General features: G+C 31.2%; 1 protein-coding gene across 1 annotated transcript; it reads left to right on the forward strand.

The window, feature by feature from the left end:
- Positions 1-1,175: 1,175 nt before the first annotated feature.
- Positions 1,176-16,687, forward strand: LOC129946464 (neurotrophin 1). Its single transcript, XM_056056650.1, has 6 exons — positions 1,176-1,621; positions 13,767-14,160; positions 14,224-14,987; positions 15,072-15,200; positions 15,263-15,415; positions 15,487-16,687. The coding sequence occupies exons 2-6, from the start codon at positions 13,789-13,791 to the stop codon at positions 16,466-16,468; spliced, it is 2,400 nt and encodes a 799-aa protein (XP_055912625.1). The 5' UTR covers positions 1,176-1,621; positions 13,767-13,788; the 3' UTR covers positions 16,469-16,687.
- Positions 16,688-17,644: the final 957 nt, after the last annotated feature.

Below are 17,644 nucleotides of genomic sequence, written 5' to 3' on the forward strand. Positions count from 1 at the left end.
CCATCACGCGATTTTGTAAAATTGCTTAAATAGGGTTTTGTAAGGTAAAACAACTTAAGTGGAGAATCATTCGTCTTATCTATCATTTTTTAATAATGATTTTGGTAAAATATCATAAGTTTTTTATATTCGATATTTATCTAAAAAGTAAAATCGCTTATGTCAACTTAAGATATTTTACTACAGTTTTTATTACATTTACTTAAAGTGTTTTTCTTAATTTAATAAATAAAAAGAACATCTTAAGACATTTAGTAAATGAAAAACTGTAAAAGTTATTTTGGTAAAAATACTTAGGTAAAAAAAACATTAAATAATTTATTAAATATTCTACTTATCAATATAGAACTTTACTATTTACATACATAATTGTATGCATTGAAATTAAATTACGGAAAATTGTATCTTCATATCCCTTTTATTTTTTTTTAAACAAAGTTGCAATTTAATTTTTTGAAAAACGATTAAAATAGAATTAAGATCTTTTATTTTAAACACGGAAATAAAAGTTGAGTCGTTAGCTCAAAAAAAACACAAGTAATTTATTTGGCAGACATTAGTTCAAATAAATAAAAAGAAAATATTCTTTAGAAACATCAAAGTTAATCTTGAGTTTTAAAATGAAGTAATAGTGATTTTGTATGTTGGGCGCTACTTTACGAACATATCGAGCATCAAGCAGGGTCCAACGTATCAAAATTGTTTTCGATGCTCGATTTAAAGTTAAATATCTAATTACATATCATGATCACATGATCATACTGCAGATGTTGTATTTATGATTCATATAACTTTCTACTATACTGCGGATGGCTTTGCCAAAACAACACTCCTATTACAAAATCATAGATTGTAATCTTTTGTTCCATTAATCATTTCGTAAAACTATCATTCCCGACTTCTTCACCGATATTCAGGCTAGAACGAACATCTAAGAAGGCTTATTTTGTGTAGGTATGTAGTTTGTTTTCACATGAAAATATAAAAATATGGTAACCCTAATCATAGCACAAGATTGTTTATTATTTTCCCCCTATGATGGTTGGGTGCATAAAGTAAAAGCGAAACACTGTTTTTTTTTATTGTGTTTTGTTTTCCTCTTCCATGGCATTGGCATGGCTTAGGCTTAACATCTTAACAGCATTTGTCTGATGAATCTAGAGGTAAAAGGAATACCACATTCTACGGATTGAAGGAGTCGTTGCGTTGTTTGACTCAATTCCATCGTTCAGTTCACAGTGAGAGTCAATATAACCACATCATAAAATTAGATACATTGCTCAGGTTTAAATTTTCGGAATGTTTTTCAAGTGTGCTTTATAAGTTGTAAATCAACATATAAAATAACAATTAATTCAGATCGTGCGTGTTTCAAAATAAATAAATATTGTAAATCGTATATGATATGGCTCCTGGTTGTAAATTGTGTCAAAACTCATTAGTTCCCGCAATAGACATGTTAACTAAACCATTTCTATGTTAATCAGTTTTCATTTTAAAGTCATCTTAAATCAAGATTCAGTGATCAGTGTTGTTTGTTCTTAAAGATTCTATTGTGAATTACTGCATTGTCTTGCAAAACTTTCTTCTTCTAAGTTCTACAAACCTAGACCCTCCACAGGTATGAATTTAAAATATAGGATAGGAACCGTTAAAATGTATTGCTATTGTGTGTTTAGTATCAAGGTAACATATTAATCTTGTAAATTAAACTATAGCTTAAGGCAAACTCAAGAAGATATAGACACCAACAAAGAGTGGGCGCACCTTGTGTGGAGTGTCTGTTGCTACTTTAGAAAACTTTCTTTCGTTCGCATCAACTTTAACGAAGAAAAGTTGTTCTTTTTCTTAATGGTGCTGAATAGTTTGTTACACTGAAGGAAAAAAGCTATTAAGACCAATGAATTCCATATGGATAGAAAAAAATAGTTGTAAACACTGAAAAATTGACCAATTAAAGTGGTGTACTTCTCAAAATGTTTTGAATATTGTAATTTTTATACATATGTAACTGGAACAGAATTTAGCACGTGAAAGAAACATTCTTATTTATCTTTTAAAAAGAACATACTATTGTACAAACAATATTCGGTTGTTTATAATTATAATAAACCAATAAATCTATGTTTCCATTTATCAATAGATGGTTCAGTTTAAACACTGCGTAATTCGATATATTCGTAATGAGATAAAACTTCGATTTATTGACACTTAAACTCAAGGGTCTAGAATATTAGAACTAGTTTTTTTTTTTAATTCTTTGAACGATTTAAGGATCAGGTCTACCAATTTTTTTTTAATGTGGAACAGTAATAAATTGCTAGATAGTTATGGACTGAACTATAATACTATACAAGAAAACATAAAAACAATGGACAATTTTTTTAGAAATAACTTTAAATCTCAAACGTGCTATACTCGTACATATATCCATATGAACGTACCAAGGAAGACAAGGTCCTTAGAGCCTGTTCCGATTCTTGTAATCTTAAGGTTTAGGGGCAGATATTATGTTAATGTATTAGAACGAAATAAACAATACATTTGAAAAGCGAACAATACAAAATAATATTTAATTACTTAAAAAGAGCGTATGGATGATATTTATAAACAGAAAAATGAAAATTTATTTAAATTAACAATTTATTTTATAAACTTAAATCAATGACAAAATTATGACGATAGAATGTCAGAAACGTATTGTAAAAATTATATCGGGTTCTATGAAAGAAGTAAGTTATTAATTAGAAATTTTTTTCATCAAATCAAGATCTAAGTCGTTAAAACTTAATACAAAATTTACACTGAGTTTTAAGAAATCACAGAAAGTGAAGAAATGCTCGAGTTGTAAATATTTTTAAAACAAAAGTAATTAAATATAAACTTGAGAGATAGAAGAGGGAGTTTTAATTTGATATGATTCAAAACACAAAAAAGGATGTCAATATTAATATAATTTGAATCATAAAAAGATTACAATTTTAAAGTGACTTGAAACACACAATTAAAATATTTAAAATAATAGTAACTGGCCAAATGATTAGACTTTACGTTGGGAAACTATTTCGGAAATGTAGGGCGTACTTAATGAAATAATATAGGTTGGACCATTACAGCGAACCATTTAATATCTCATGAAGTTTGTTTACAATAAGACAGCTTTCATTTAAATGTAATCTACGAATTTCCTGTAATATGGGGCATACCGCAATAAAATGATGTTTTTCTTCTATTTCTCTTCTGTTACATATGTTACAAATTGGTGAAAGACTAGCACGATGAGGCACATAGTTAAGATTTAAAATTTCAACTCGTGCTCTAAAGATATAACTTATAGCTTCGGTTGTAAATTCATTATTGAAACTGTTAGCTTCTGATGGGAATTGGTGATTGAGGCTCCTATAGGTGTTCCTGGAGGATGTTGACGAAGCTTAATGCTGATTGTCATTTCTTTCATCAATTTCAGCAGTAACATGTACAAACATAGAGCTAGATTCATATATTTATATATTTAACTCCAATAAAGTTAAGTTAGATTCATGTGAGATAGCTAGCTGACTCCATTCTTTAAAAGGGGTGTCATTAGATTGCAGTAGTCTTAGTAAGATGGTTTATGAAGACTTCTTTAATCCCTTCCCATCACTCTTATTAAATAATCCGAGTTTATTTTGAGGTTTTGAGTATATATTGGCGTTACGCCAGATTCACGTGAATAGCATAATTTGGTTTCGAATTTGGTAATTGAGCACCGTATTACTTACAAGTGTTGACAGTTCCTTGAAAGACCCAATATTTTGACACAAGATCGATTTTTGGATTGGCAAAAAACATTGGCCATAATAAACTCAACGTAATCTGAGCATCTTTGTTTTTTTGTTTGACATGCTTAGAAAAATTAATATTATCTGTAAGCAAAACCCCAAGATATTTCAACTCTTGTACTACTTCAATACGTTCATTATTGAGTGACCGAGTGACCAATTCTCTTCCGGCAGCCTTCTTTTTTGGCGCGCTTCAAAAATAATTATTTTTGTTTTGTTTGTGTTAACATGCAAGCCCCACCCCTCGCAGAAGAAGTTCAATCTGTTTAATTGTAGCTGCAGAGTGAAAGGATTTTCAGCTAGTACAACTAAATCGTCCGCGTATAGCAAAACTTTCACTTAGACATCGGCAAAGAGTATTCCTTCCTTCCATTACAGATATCGTCGACAAACAAAGCAAATATTATTGGGCTCAAAATGCAACCTTGTGGAACACCCACTGTTGTTTCAAACCAATCCGAAAACTCTGATCCATTCCATACAGAGGCGCTTGATGACTCCAGAAATTTAAAATACATCATCAGGAATTTTCGGGATATATCTAGTACCAAGAGCTTATACATCAAAGCCTGTCTATTGACCTTATCAAATTCTGCTTTGAAATCTACAAAACAAGCATACAATTTCTTTTTATTTTCAATAGACTTACTGGCAATACTGGTAGGTGCAAAAATGTGATCTATCGTTGAAAAACCCGACCGAAGACCAGCTTGAAACTTGCTTAGACGATTAGTGTTCTCGATCCACTTAGTGATTGATTCTAGAATTTTGTCAAGAAGTTGCCTGTTAGGATCCTATTGGTTTGATACAAAATGTAGTAAGTATGTGTACTCATTTATATAGCCCAAGTTCTTAACTATAAATATTATTTATTGATAGTTTGAATTGTCAATAAGAATAGAACATACCCGTGGTGTGATGGTTAGTGCGTTGGACTGTTGTGTCTGGTGGATTGAGTTTAATACTTGCCTGTACCATGTAAAGGTTTTTTTTTCACGGGTACTGCGATTGACAAATCCTTCAAGAGTAATTCTTGTCATGAAAAGAGTATTCTTAAATTAGCCGTTCGGATTCGGTTTAAAACTGTAGGTCCCCTCTATCATCTATTGAGTGTTGTAAGTCACTAAGCCCTTGATTTAAACGGACCATTACACCACCTAATTTATTTATTTATTTAATAGAATATAACCACCTGTTTTTTCAGAGCCACAAAATGATAGTTTGACAATTTTGGATACACATTTTGATTCTTATTCAAGCAGCTATTAAAAAATGAACAAATAATGTTCCTTTTTTCATGATTAGAAATTTACTTTATTTTAAAATTAAAATGGAAAACTAATTAAGCTGACTTTTATATTTAAAATTGACATAATTTCAAATTATTAGAAAAAATTAAGTATTAACAATTTAAAAAATTATTGATTTGATTATCATTAATAAAGTGTCCGTTTAAAAAACTTTTAGACAGATTTGGCCTAAGACTTTTAACATAGTTTCTTTTCAGTACAGAGTTTCTCATAAGAGATCGCATTTTGGTATTTAAAAAATGCGTTTTTTTTAAGGAAATCAATGGATGCCTATTCAATTGTGAAAAGAGGTCTTCCATTAACAATCTAAGCCGATATCAGTTAAATTAAATTATACCTACTCATACTAAATTAAAGTTGGTAAGCAAAGTCTGTTTGCAAACCTTGACTGTCATATGGCTCAGAAGTTAAAAGTAGCATTTATTGCCACTATTCGATTTGTTTTTTACCTGTGTGATTAAGTCGATCATGTCTCGTTTCAGGCTCGTCAACTTTTTAGCTGTAACCTGGAAGCTTTCTTCAAGTATCGGTGTTGTATCTTACTTTACAATTTGTTTGTTAAAAAGACCCCAAATTATCTACGAGTATCTAATAGACTCTATTATTATTTCTCAAGTCGTTTTATCTTCTTGCGCTCGTCCACTCATACGTGTTTGACATTGCGCAGGCAATTTGTTGATCATGCTGTCAGACTGTGGAGTATTTTTCCCAGTCATATGAGGTCTAAAATCGAAAACGGGATGTTTCAAGATATTTGTTTTGAATATTTCTCGAGCTTGAACTGAAATACATTTTAAATATACATACACCTTTTTATTTATTTTTTAATTAATAATTGTAATTATAATTTTGTTTAATTTTCTTAAACTATAAATATAAACTTCATATTCTTGTTATATAATTATATGTATAATTAATAAATTGAATATAATAAATCCTGTATTATTCACAAGTCTTACTTGATTTGCAGCTCAAATATCAAATATCGTGTAAACTATTTTTCGCACTGCTTTTTCAACAGGTTGATACCTTCTTTACTACCTGGTTAATAGATTCTTTTTTCTTTGTGCACATGGAGCACCTTACTCAGGTGTTCATAATGGATTAGATCCCGGTTTGTTGCTTCTATGCCTAGAGATGCAAGTAAAAGAAATACTTTGTTTTTATCTCGCGAGGCGATCACAAAACCACTTTTCTTTTAGCTTTGGGTAAACAAGAATTATTCAGTAATGCAAAGTATTATGATGAGGCTTTGCTTACTTCTATTTGTAAGGTGGCAAGGAAGGTATAGATTATGTTTGTTATATGTCGCCTCAATGTTAATGTTTGCTGTTTTTATTTTCTACCTAAGGTCAAAAGTAAATGAACTCATAGTCATATTGTACGTTTAGGCGCCTATAGTAGAGCTAGGTGAATGTGATATAAAAAAAAGTAGTTAGCGTGCATTACGTTTAGGCAAAATTAATTTCACTTTGAAATTTGCTATTATGCTTTCTACTCGTTATTAATTATACCTTAATATTTTGTTTGTAGATAAACAGTTGTTTGGTTGAGTTCAATGCGCATGTGATATGGAATTGTATCTTTTTAAGTGAAACATTTGAAGGCAAAAGTGTATTAACATTTTTAGGAAACTAACAGCTCATTAGGTTCAAATGTTTTTGAAAGTTTGTGAATGAAAGATTTAGTAACGCTGATTGAGATTACGAAACGAAAATATCGGAAACGTTAGAGAAAATGAAAAAAAAAATAATAAATATCTACTAACGAGCACGCCTACAACTTTGTAGTACGTATAACGGGTGTTCTTTTTGACGCGTGGTTTTCAATCTGGCAATCATTTCTTTGGAGTTGATGGTTTTGATAGATGTCAATTTATTGATTTTTATGTGAAGTTACTTGTCTACGCAAACAAGCCCGAGACAGTTGACACTTGGAAGAGAATATTCATTTTTCTGACATATTGCAAAAATTGGTCGAAAATTGGGCGTCTGGAATTTATTCGAGCCATTTGCGTTGGATACTTTCCCAAAATCTTTTTTAATAGTTATTGCAAGACCTTATCGTTATTTTTTATTTTATTTGTATTGTTAGTATTATTATAATACTAAATTCTTCGCCATAACATTGAATAACATGCTTATTAATTTTCCATAGGAATTTTTTGTAATCGGTTTGATTTGTCGAATTGGAAATATTGACATTTCTCGACGTTTCAAGGTTCCTAGAATCTAAATAAAAGATTTTTAAAGAGATGTCTGTTGCTTGCTTGTTTACTTATGTACGTTAGAGAAGCTTTTTTCGTCGTCCATATCTCAAGAACCAGTAGAATTATCGACTTCAAATAAATCCCACCTCGAATATTTTATGAACAAAGAGTAATATTCATGCCTATTACCGATGTCGTATCGTTTTTTCAACGGCTCTCGTTTTCTCTGTCGTGTCGTTTTTTAAGTGGCATTCCATAAACATACTTGCAAACACATACAGATGCAAACATCTGTCAAAATAAAATTAAAGTCTAAATAAAAACCATTGTTCAATGTTCAACAAAAGCGGTTTTATTTAATTATTGGCAAATTTTCAAACGAGAGATATCGTCGTTTTTTCACTGTCGTCGGTCTTACAGAATGCTGAATAAAAGCGTTCAACACACTTGACGTTTACACACGAAAGCAAAACGAGTGCCTAAAGTTGAAAACGACTTATGGAATGCAGATTGTGTCGTGTCGTATATTTTGCGATCGTTTATACGGCATCGGTATTATGGTAATTTTAGACTTCTAGGTGGAATGGGCTATGGTGATAGTTTGACTATCATTTTTTTGACAGTCAAATTAACTATGATTTTTATTCAAATCAATTCAATTAGATTGAACTATTTCAGGTTCAAATTGTCAACATTAATTGTTGCCTTAGTAAAATTTTAAACTGATTCTCATAAAATATCTTTATAAAAGTATCAAATTGGCTGTGTTTGAAAAAAACTCTTACTTTTCTAGCTTTTTTCGAATTTCGTAAGCTTTGCCGCTACAGGGATGTGTTTTTTTAATCAAACAAAGCGAACTAAAAAATTTTCCAGTCGATTGTGTAAGCGTCTGGTAGCTCTATTCGGATTAACATATTTGGTTCAAAATGACTATCACTTTTTTGTTGTGACAGCTTTTTATATATCAATTTGCCTATCACCTTACGTAGATCAAACTCGATCATTTTGATTGTCATTTATCAACAATCACCGATTCCAACCCTGATAAAATTTTGAAAAAAAATTAATTGACTGTTTTTTTTTTACAAAAAATAAAAACCTAAAAACAAACATTACTAAAAGTTGGAAAACATAGATTTTGACTAAAATATCTTTTTTAAAATTAATGATATTGGCTTCAAATTAGTTTTATCTTATAAAAAATAAAGTTTTAAACATTCAGTAAAACTTTGGAAAAGATCGAATTGACAGCTTAAAACATTACTAGAACTTCGTAAGAATTGTTTTTTGACTTAATTATCTTTCTGAAATTCAAGATATTGGCTTCAACCTTATTTCATCTTATAAAAACTATTGTTTTCAACATTCAGTAACATTTTGGGAAAGAATTGACAGTTTTTTCTATAAAAACTAATAATATATAAAAAAACATTAATTAAACTTTGTACAAATTGTTTTTCAACTCAAATATCTTTTTCAAAAATAAAAAAATATTGGCTTCAAACTAATTCCATTTTAACGAAAAAAGAGATTTTGAAATTCATTAATTTTTTGTATAAATATACAACAGTCACTTTTGTTTCATAAAAATCAAAATCTACAAATAATATTAAACAGGATTGGTAAAAATTGATAACGTAAGATATTGTTCTTAAAAAATCCCATCTGTACTTGTTTGTATAAAAAATAAAAACTTTTAAGAAATGTTACTAAAATTGGAATAAATTTGTTTTCGACTAAAAATCTCGTTAACAAAAATAGATTTTGAAATCAAACTATTATATCATTATATACAAAATATTGCTTGTAATTTGTAGTTCTTAGAAAAATAGAAAACCAGTAAAAAAACAAATTTTTAAGCAATACAAAATTGGGTTTTAATCGCATCTCCAAATTTTTCAATTGAAAACACTGAGATCTGATAGCTCGACTTTAAAATATTTAGTTTCTTTTTTTTAATTTATTTATTTATCTGCATATGATTTTTACAATAGTATCTGCCAAGTTGAAGCTTGTCTACAGAAAAATATCTATCAATTATATTTTAATAAAAGTAATAAAAGTTAACGATTTTATATAAAATGCAAATTCCAAGTTCAAAATTAAAAATAAGTATTGATTATAATAAAATATATATAACATTTTAATTTGTACAATTAATGAAATATTTTTTCGTTTTTTTAAGTTTTGAATCATGAAAATTTGTCTTGGTAGTCCTTTGATTATACTTGGTACGGTGTGTTGAAGTTTACGTCTCCCGTAATTGTTGTAGTTTCTTGGTATCTGTAACATTCCTTGTGCACGTCTTCTAGTGTTGAGTTGGTGTTGAATTGGTTGTTTGAATCGGTTGTCATGAAAGTATCCTATTATGGTTGTCATTTTAAATTTTTTTTCAACTGGTAGTGGCTTAAAAAGTGTGTTATACGTTTGTAGATAGTTGTTGTTATTTTGTTTTATAGCTGCATTTTGGAGTTTTTAATTTTGATAATGTGGGCTTTAGCTGCATTACCCCAAGCAAGTATACCATATCGCATCCTGGATTTTAAAACATCGTGGTTAGTGTGTTTTTTTAGATGAGAAAGTGCAAACAGCGATTTTTGTGTTTATCCCATAGACAGTGACTGTCTATTACTACTCCCAAATACTTGTAGTTGCTTACTAATTCGGTGCAATCTTTTTGCGTTTTAGGGCATTTATCATGCTGTAAATGAATCTTTTAATTTGTTGGTTTAAACTGTGGACTTCTGATATGCATCATTTTTGTTTTTGATGCATTCACCAGCCGTTGTCGTGACACCATCTAACTGCCATGTTGAATTCTACTTAAATTATCTTTGTTGCCGTATCAAGAGAACTATGGCGAACGACAATAGCCGTATCATCAGCGAAGGGAATACTCTGTTTGAAGAGCCGTAGCAATTCGTTAGTGTATAAGACAGACAAAATTGGACCAAGTTTATATCCCTGCGGAACTCCATATCTCATCACTTTTTTCTCACTCACAGCATCTAATACTAATACGTGATGTCTCTTACCTAAACTTTCTTTGATACAATTCGCAAACTCACGAAGTAACTTTTCTGTATTTTTACTCTTCTGAAAACCGTACTGGCTTCTATGAATCAATGCATGTTTGTCAACAAAACCTTGCAACCTGTTGGCAATCACACCTTCCAAATATTTTTCAATAACTGGAAGAATTGATATAGGCCTATGGTTGTTTAGTCGGTCCTGTGCTCCTCCTTTGTAAACCGGCCTTACAACTGCTGTTTTTAAAGTAGATGAAATTTTTGATTGAGTAATGCTCAAATTAATTAATTTGCATAGAATAGGAGCAAAGACATTATTATAGCTTTTTATATCAATTGCTCTGATTCCATCAATTCCTGGAGAATGTTTTCAATTTCAGTGACATTAGTTGCATATGAAAATATTGAACTTTCCACTTTATCATTGATGTTGTTTGAGGTTTTTATATTGCATTTATGGATTAATTTTTCTGTCCGAAAAGAGAAAAACTCCGCCAGTTAAATTGATATTGATGTCATCTCTGTTTTAAAATTGTTTTCCAATGTTTCGGCGATATTCTTTTTCTTTCGTCCTAGTATTTCGTTAATAAGACCCCATGTTTTCCTCGAATCAGTGTTAAATTGTGTAAACTTGTTCTTGTAATAGTTAATAGATTTTACACTTTTTTTTATAAGCTAAATTTCTCCTATTATTTTTCCATCTTCTGTATAGAATATAATTTTTTTTACATTCATCTATTAATGTTGTTGTAATCTATAGGTTGTTTTGTCTGTTTTGCTCATAAGATCGAATGTGCCATCCTACTACTATTCTTCGTGGATGCATTCGCTTCTCGATAATAATATGCAGGTTTCTTCAAGCTACAGATGCAGCAATTTTGAAATAAAAACGCGTCTCGGATTATTGTTTGCCCAAAATTGTTGTACTTCAATTGCTGAGCCAATTTAACCTTGCAAGTAATTATCAGAGACGTTGGTGTTAAATTTTGCTCAGACAGCCACATTTTCCTCGGACGAACTTTTTGCACAAATTTGCTGAATCAAGGGCGAATGCGGGATTTCAATGGTGGCGTTAGAACTTATTAAGTTAAATGTTTGTATTTTTATTAACATATGTACATATTATGTAATATATCTGGCAAGTACACCTTCTATGATTAACTTCCCATATGAAATTATTGTAATGGGTCCGATTTGTAAAATTGAATATTTTGAAATTTCTCGACGTTTTGAAAATAGAGTCGAAATAAAAGATTTTTAGAAAAATATCTGTGAGTGAGTGTGTACGTAAGGCATGCGGCCTGTGCGTGCGCGTACGTTCGTACGTGCGTACGTTCGCGACGTTTTTTCGTCGTCCCTAGCTCAAGAACCAGAAGAGATATCGACTTCAAATAAATTTTGTTATACATATCTTATACAGAAAATAATTCAGAAAGATGCAGAAAGGGCTTTCGAGAAAATTTCGTGGGTGTTTTTTTTACAATAGCAGTTAAAAAACAGGTGAAAATATGGGTTAACTCTAAATATCTCATGAACCAATGACGCTCGAGTTTTGAAATTAAATTGTATATAATATATTGTAATGTTATAATAAACAAGTATATTTTTTGAAAAAAATTCAATTAACGTTTTTTTATAAATCAAAATAACTGAACAAAAATTTGACACTTCCAAAAATTTTGCGACATAAATACGATTTCATCAGAATGATGTTTTTGTCATCTGATAAAATTTTGAGAAAAATCGAATTGACAGCTTTTTTTTGCAAAAAATAAAAACTTAAACAAGAAAATTAATAAAAGTTGGTAAAAATTGATTTTTCACTCAAATATCTTTTCAAAACTTTGAGATATAGGCTTGGAACTACTTTTATCTTTTAAAAAATATTGTTGTCGAAATGACAGTTTTTTTTTTTCAAAAAATAAAAACCTAACAAAAAAACAGTACTAAAACTTGGTATAAACTTACTTACGACCCAAATAGCTTTTAAAAATTAGAAATATTGTCTTCAAACTCTTTTTATTTCACGGAAAATATAGTTTTCGATACTCAATAGTTTTTTTTTTTATAAAAATCCAAAAGTCCGTTTTTTTATAAGAAAACTAAAATCTACAAGAAATAGTAGGCAAATTTGGTAAAAATTGATGTTCGGTTCTTGATATCTCTCAAATTAATTTCATTTATCCAATTTGTAAAAATTTAAGAAATGCTACTAAAATTGGAACATATTTGTTTTCGACTAAAAATCTATTTCACAAAACTAGATTTTCAAACTAAACTATTTCTTTATGTGTAAAATATTGTTGGTAATTTTAAAATTTTTAAGAATAATTCAACTGAAAACTTTTCAAACCCAACACGCAAACCTACAAACTTTGCAAAACAAATCGACAGACGGGATCAGAAGTTATCAGTGGGGGTCGCATCCCAGCCTCTTTTTTCCTGATTCCCGTCTGAAGCCATTTTTCGTTAGTGGGTCAGCATACAGAATTCTGTAAATTTAAAAATACAATTTTAAAATAATTTAATTGTATCATTTAAACGATGCTTGATTATGGTTGATCTTAGCCACATTTTGACTTTCCAAACGTGGAATAAAATCGTCTGCTGATATCGCATAATTCGAGTTTTTGGAAACTTTCGGGAAATAATTTTGTATCTTTTCAAAGACGGTGCCACAACTCAGCCTCAAAAAACGCACTGCGTATAGTTCTTACTTCTTCCGCAGATGTATGATGACTTTCTGTATAGGACTCGAGCTGTCAATGTTAAACTTATACAAATCATTTAAAATTAAAACACTAGATGGCCTATCCTGTAAGAATTCAAGTTCAAGTGAAAGTGATTTCAACTAAACTACGTACAACATTTCAGAAATTCATTTTTCTCTGTGTTTTTATAGATAAATAAATAAAGTTTGTTATTAATGACATAAAACGAAAAAAATATTTTAACATTATATGAATTGAAAGCATTGCGGTGAAAGTAAAATCATATAAACCATTTATCAAAAATTGTCACTTTTGTGTAATCCAGTTAAAAATTTTCAGACATTATCTGCACTAATAAACTCAAGAAGTCAACTCTTCGCACCACATTCACCAGACAGCTAGTCTGTCTATATTTAATTAAGATTTCCATTGAAGCTTATACGATATTTTGCCTATTCCACCTCTTGCTTTAATCTTGTTTTGTTTACTCTCAGAAAATTCGTAGAAATCTTATGAAGTGCAGACATTTAGTGTCAATTTATTTAATGGATTTTTGTATCTAAACTGAAATGTATTAACTTAGTCTAAACAGGTGAAAATCAATTTATCCGAAATAATTGTTTGTTTCAATTTGGATTAAAATTTAAATTAAAATAATTGTTTAAATCCATTTCTGTTTTGCGAAGGTACCCGATCAATTCATCAACTATGAAGGCCGATACTTGTTTCTTGTGTACGTTTTGTGCATTCATGTACTACTTTGTCCATCCATCGCATGCGTCTAAGGATGTTGAAAGTTACAACACAAACTTAACATCTCCAGTTACGAAATTTATGCCTCAAAGTAGTCGAACTGCATTCAATCCTTTAAATCTTCAAGCTCATGATGAGTCGCATGGCAACACAATTAATGTAAGAAGCATTTTGTCAAAAGCACTATCCAATCAATCATACCGAAGGAAGTTTCTTGAAGTTATGCCTATCTTAAGCGATCTATCCCCAGAGCAGTCGGTCGGTCTGTCCGAGCTTATTTCTGCAAAAATAGCTTCTAAGCCATTTGATGACGAAGAAATTCAAAAGGTTATATTGTTTGTTCTGTTGTGATTTCATTCTGTCCATGATTTTTAACTTATTCTTTTGCAGATTGCTAAAAAATTTGGTAAGAAAAAATTGCAGATCATTAAGCTTGCCGAAGAACTAGCTACTTTTGTTCGGAACTCTGCATTCAAATTAAATGGACTTGAAGAAAATGGGTCTTCAAAAACCAAAATCAACAGAAGATCCTCCCAAATAACACTCGATGAAATGCGAGCTGAAAGGCAGAATATCGGCGTCATGGGAAATGAATTCATAGACCCAATCGCTATAAATGAGCAACTTATGGAGGACCTGATGCCAGAATCTTCTGGGTTAGAAAGAAAAAAGCGTCACAGGCGAGCGGTGACAAGACTTCTTCATAAATTAATCCGGATACCACCGAATAATATCACATTGGAAGAACCTCCAAATCAAAGAACACCATCTTCTGATTTAAAATTGAATACAAGTAGTTTCGAAGTACCGAATTCTATTACGGAAACAAATCAAGATACTTTGACGGACAATAGCACAATTTTGCCGTATGAGCAGATTGAAGATCTTGCCTTTGCTGATTTGAATGGAACTGAAATAGATTTAATTGCCAATGATTCAGACGCCGACGCCGGCGGAAATGAACAGTTGCCAAATCCTGAAGAATTGGTTGGTGGACCACGGTATAGACTTTCTCCAAAGCACCGCATAAGTTATATCAAAGGAGAAACTAAGCGTAAACGAATACCAGTTCGATCTCATCAAGTTAAATTACTCCAAAAGCAATGTGAACGCTTCACCGCTTCAATGTGCATCAAAGCCGATGACTATCCTCTGTAAGCAAACTATAATTTAAAAATATAAATCTTTTGATCTATCAAAAGAAAACTATGAAATACTGTTTTCATTCATTTTGATAGGGAACTGATAATGGGAAGCATTCGTAGACACAAAAATGCAATGTCAGCACTTTTGGCAGAGTATCGTGACAAGGCAGCAGAGTTGGAATACCAGGAACAGTTGGAGGAGTACCAGTTCAATACCAAAAGGTTTGCTTCATAAAAAGTTTTAGTTTCCAAAAACCAATTAATATTTTATTTTTGTTTTGTAGACGAGAAGATGGAAGCGTAATAACTCCAGGTGGAATGTGTGCCAGCGTTGTGAGATACGCTCGTCCGCAAAAGGCTCGATCAGCATCGGGTGAATGGAAGTACATTGTTAATACTGGACGTCATACCCAAACACTACGACTCGAAAAATGCAGGTATGTAGATATGAAAAACTCAATTCAAATTAGTTCTTAAGTATTAACTCTTAAACTTTAATCTTCTTTAGTACTCCTCAAGAAAGCTGCTCCTATCTCTCGCACAATTATCGTTCGCGTTGTTCTCAAGTTTATAACTACCATCGACTTCTTAGCTGGGACAAGACCAGGGGACTTCATGTTGATATATTCAAAGTACCCAGCTGTTGCTCATGCCACGTTGATGGCTATAGGGAAACTTTCCCTCCACTTGGAGCCACAAAACACAAGGACTACACACCAGTGCCCAACAACAATCCCTACTTAAGTATAAATGATGAAATCGACTATGAAGATGAAGATGATGACGATGCTGCGAATGCCTATCACTTTGGACCTGACTTCGACAAAAATAACTATCGGCATTCGGAGCTTCTACTGGAAAGTCAAAACATAAAGACCAAAGTAAGCCATCCAGGTCATAATCCTACGGTAGGATCATACCTTAGTCCTCCCTCGGATAACTTTGATTCAAAAACAGTTTCGAAAGCTGTAAGGCCCACTTACTATACATCGCAATCCAGTAACTCACTTAATGGCAGAAGTCGGAAGCCTTTCAAAAGCTATGTTCCAAATGAGTCTAGGGTTGATTTGGGTGTTTCAAGCACCGAACAGTCAGATTCTGAAGTGAATTCCAGAGTTCATCAGAAACGTAAGAGACTCTATGTTGGAACAACAAACCCCGAAAACACATCCGGACCTGGCTATGTTTCCTCATCGGAACATACGACACCCATAACATCTCGAAATATTGGTTTAAATTCCAATCCTAAAGGTTCAAATAGCCGCAAGGAAATTATCAATGGCAAACGCATAAACTACAACTATCATCCCATTATTGACTTTTTTGAAAGTCACCAGAAGTCGGGAAAAGGTCAACATGTTGTAGTTAGGAACTCAGCAACTAATTCCATCCCTATAAGTGCCGAAACTAGTACATCGAGAGATCGGAGAATAGGATTCGGGATGGAAGGTGCTGAAAGTAATTGGCATCCGGTTGTCGTAAAAAGTTAAATTATTAGTATTTTGTAGTATTTTCATATATTTATTTGATTAGTTATTAAAAGTATTACTTATTTATTTATTAAACATATTGAACTTAAGTTATTTGAAAATTTGAAGAAAAATTTATTGTGTTTTAATATACCAATTATAAACATTTAAAAGTATACAAAATTTCCATTGCAAATAACTGCAGTAAAAATAATACAAAAATAAAAGTACGTTTTATACACACGTAATGATAACAGTAAGCAATGTTTTTGATTTATCTTTTGCCCACAACTAGGCTTGCAACATATCGCACATTGTAACAGCAATGGAACTATTTTGTATAAAACATCAAAATGAAAAAAAATTAATTTGCTTCTACAAGTTGCAAACTAAAGAACATATTTTCATTTCTAAAAATTATTTGACTACAGACAATTAATAAGTATTTTAGACGGTATTTTTTTAACTGTTCAGAAATTAAAATATATATATGGCTACAATATTTACGCTAATGTTATACTTACTTAATGTTATATATAATGTTTACTCGTAGGAAAAAAATTATTAATAATTGTGGGATATTCCAAAAACAGAATCATTATTTTGAACTGTAAAAGAGCTTGCGATGCGACCCAAACTAATACCTTTAAAAATGAGAAGGGATAGATATTGCAACTTAACAATGATCAATAAGCACATACTTTGGAATAGTTCAACTAAACTACAAAAAAAAATCGATAATCTAAATAAACAAAGTAGATTCTTAAACTTATTAAAGGAAAAGTCGTTTTTGTAAAGAAACTGCCTAAATCTAAAAGTTTTGCATTCCGTAGCCATTATCGAAAATGATGCTTTTAAAAACTCTATAACAGTCCATAACTTTCGAACATCTCTAATGAGATGGCACAAAAGTTTAATATTCACCTTTGCTGGGTCCCGGGCCATAGAGACATTCCCGGGAATTGTAAGGCAGATGAACTCTCCAGGAACGTTACAGTACAACCCATTCTACAACGTTTAGCAAAATCTGGCACACCAATCGCTACTTCTAAACTATTGCTAATGCAGGACGCTATGAGGAACACCAGTTGGAACAGCGTCACCACTTGTCAGGTCACAAAAACAAACAAACAAAAAGCAATCTAGGTGCTTGCTATCTCTAAGCAGATCGCATATAATCTCGATAATAGGTGTCAT

Source organism: Eupeodes corollae, chromosome 2, assembly GCF_945859685.1.
Source record: "Eupeodes corollae chromosome 2, idEupCoro1.1, whole genome shotgun sequence".
Taxonomy (NCBI): domain Eukaryota; kingdom Metazoa; phylum Arthropoda; class Insecta; order Diptera; family Syrphidae; genus Eupeodes; species Eupeodes corollae.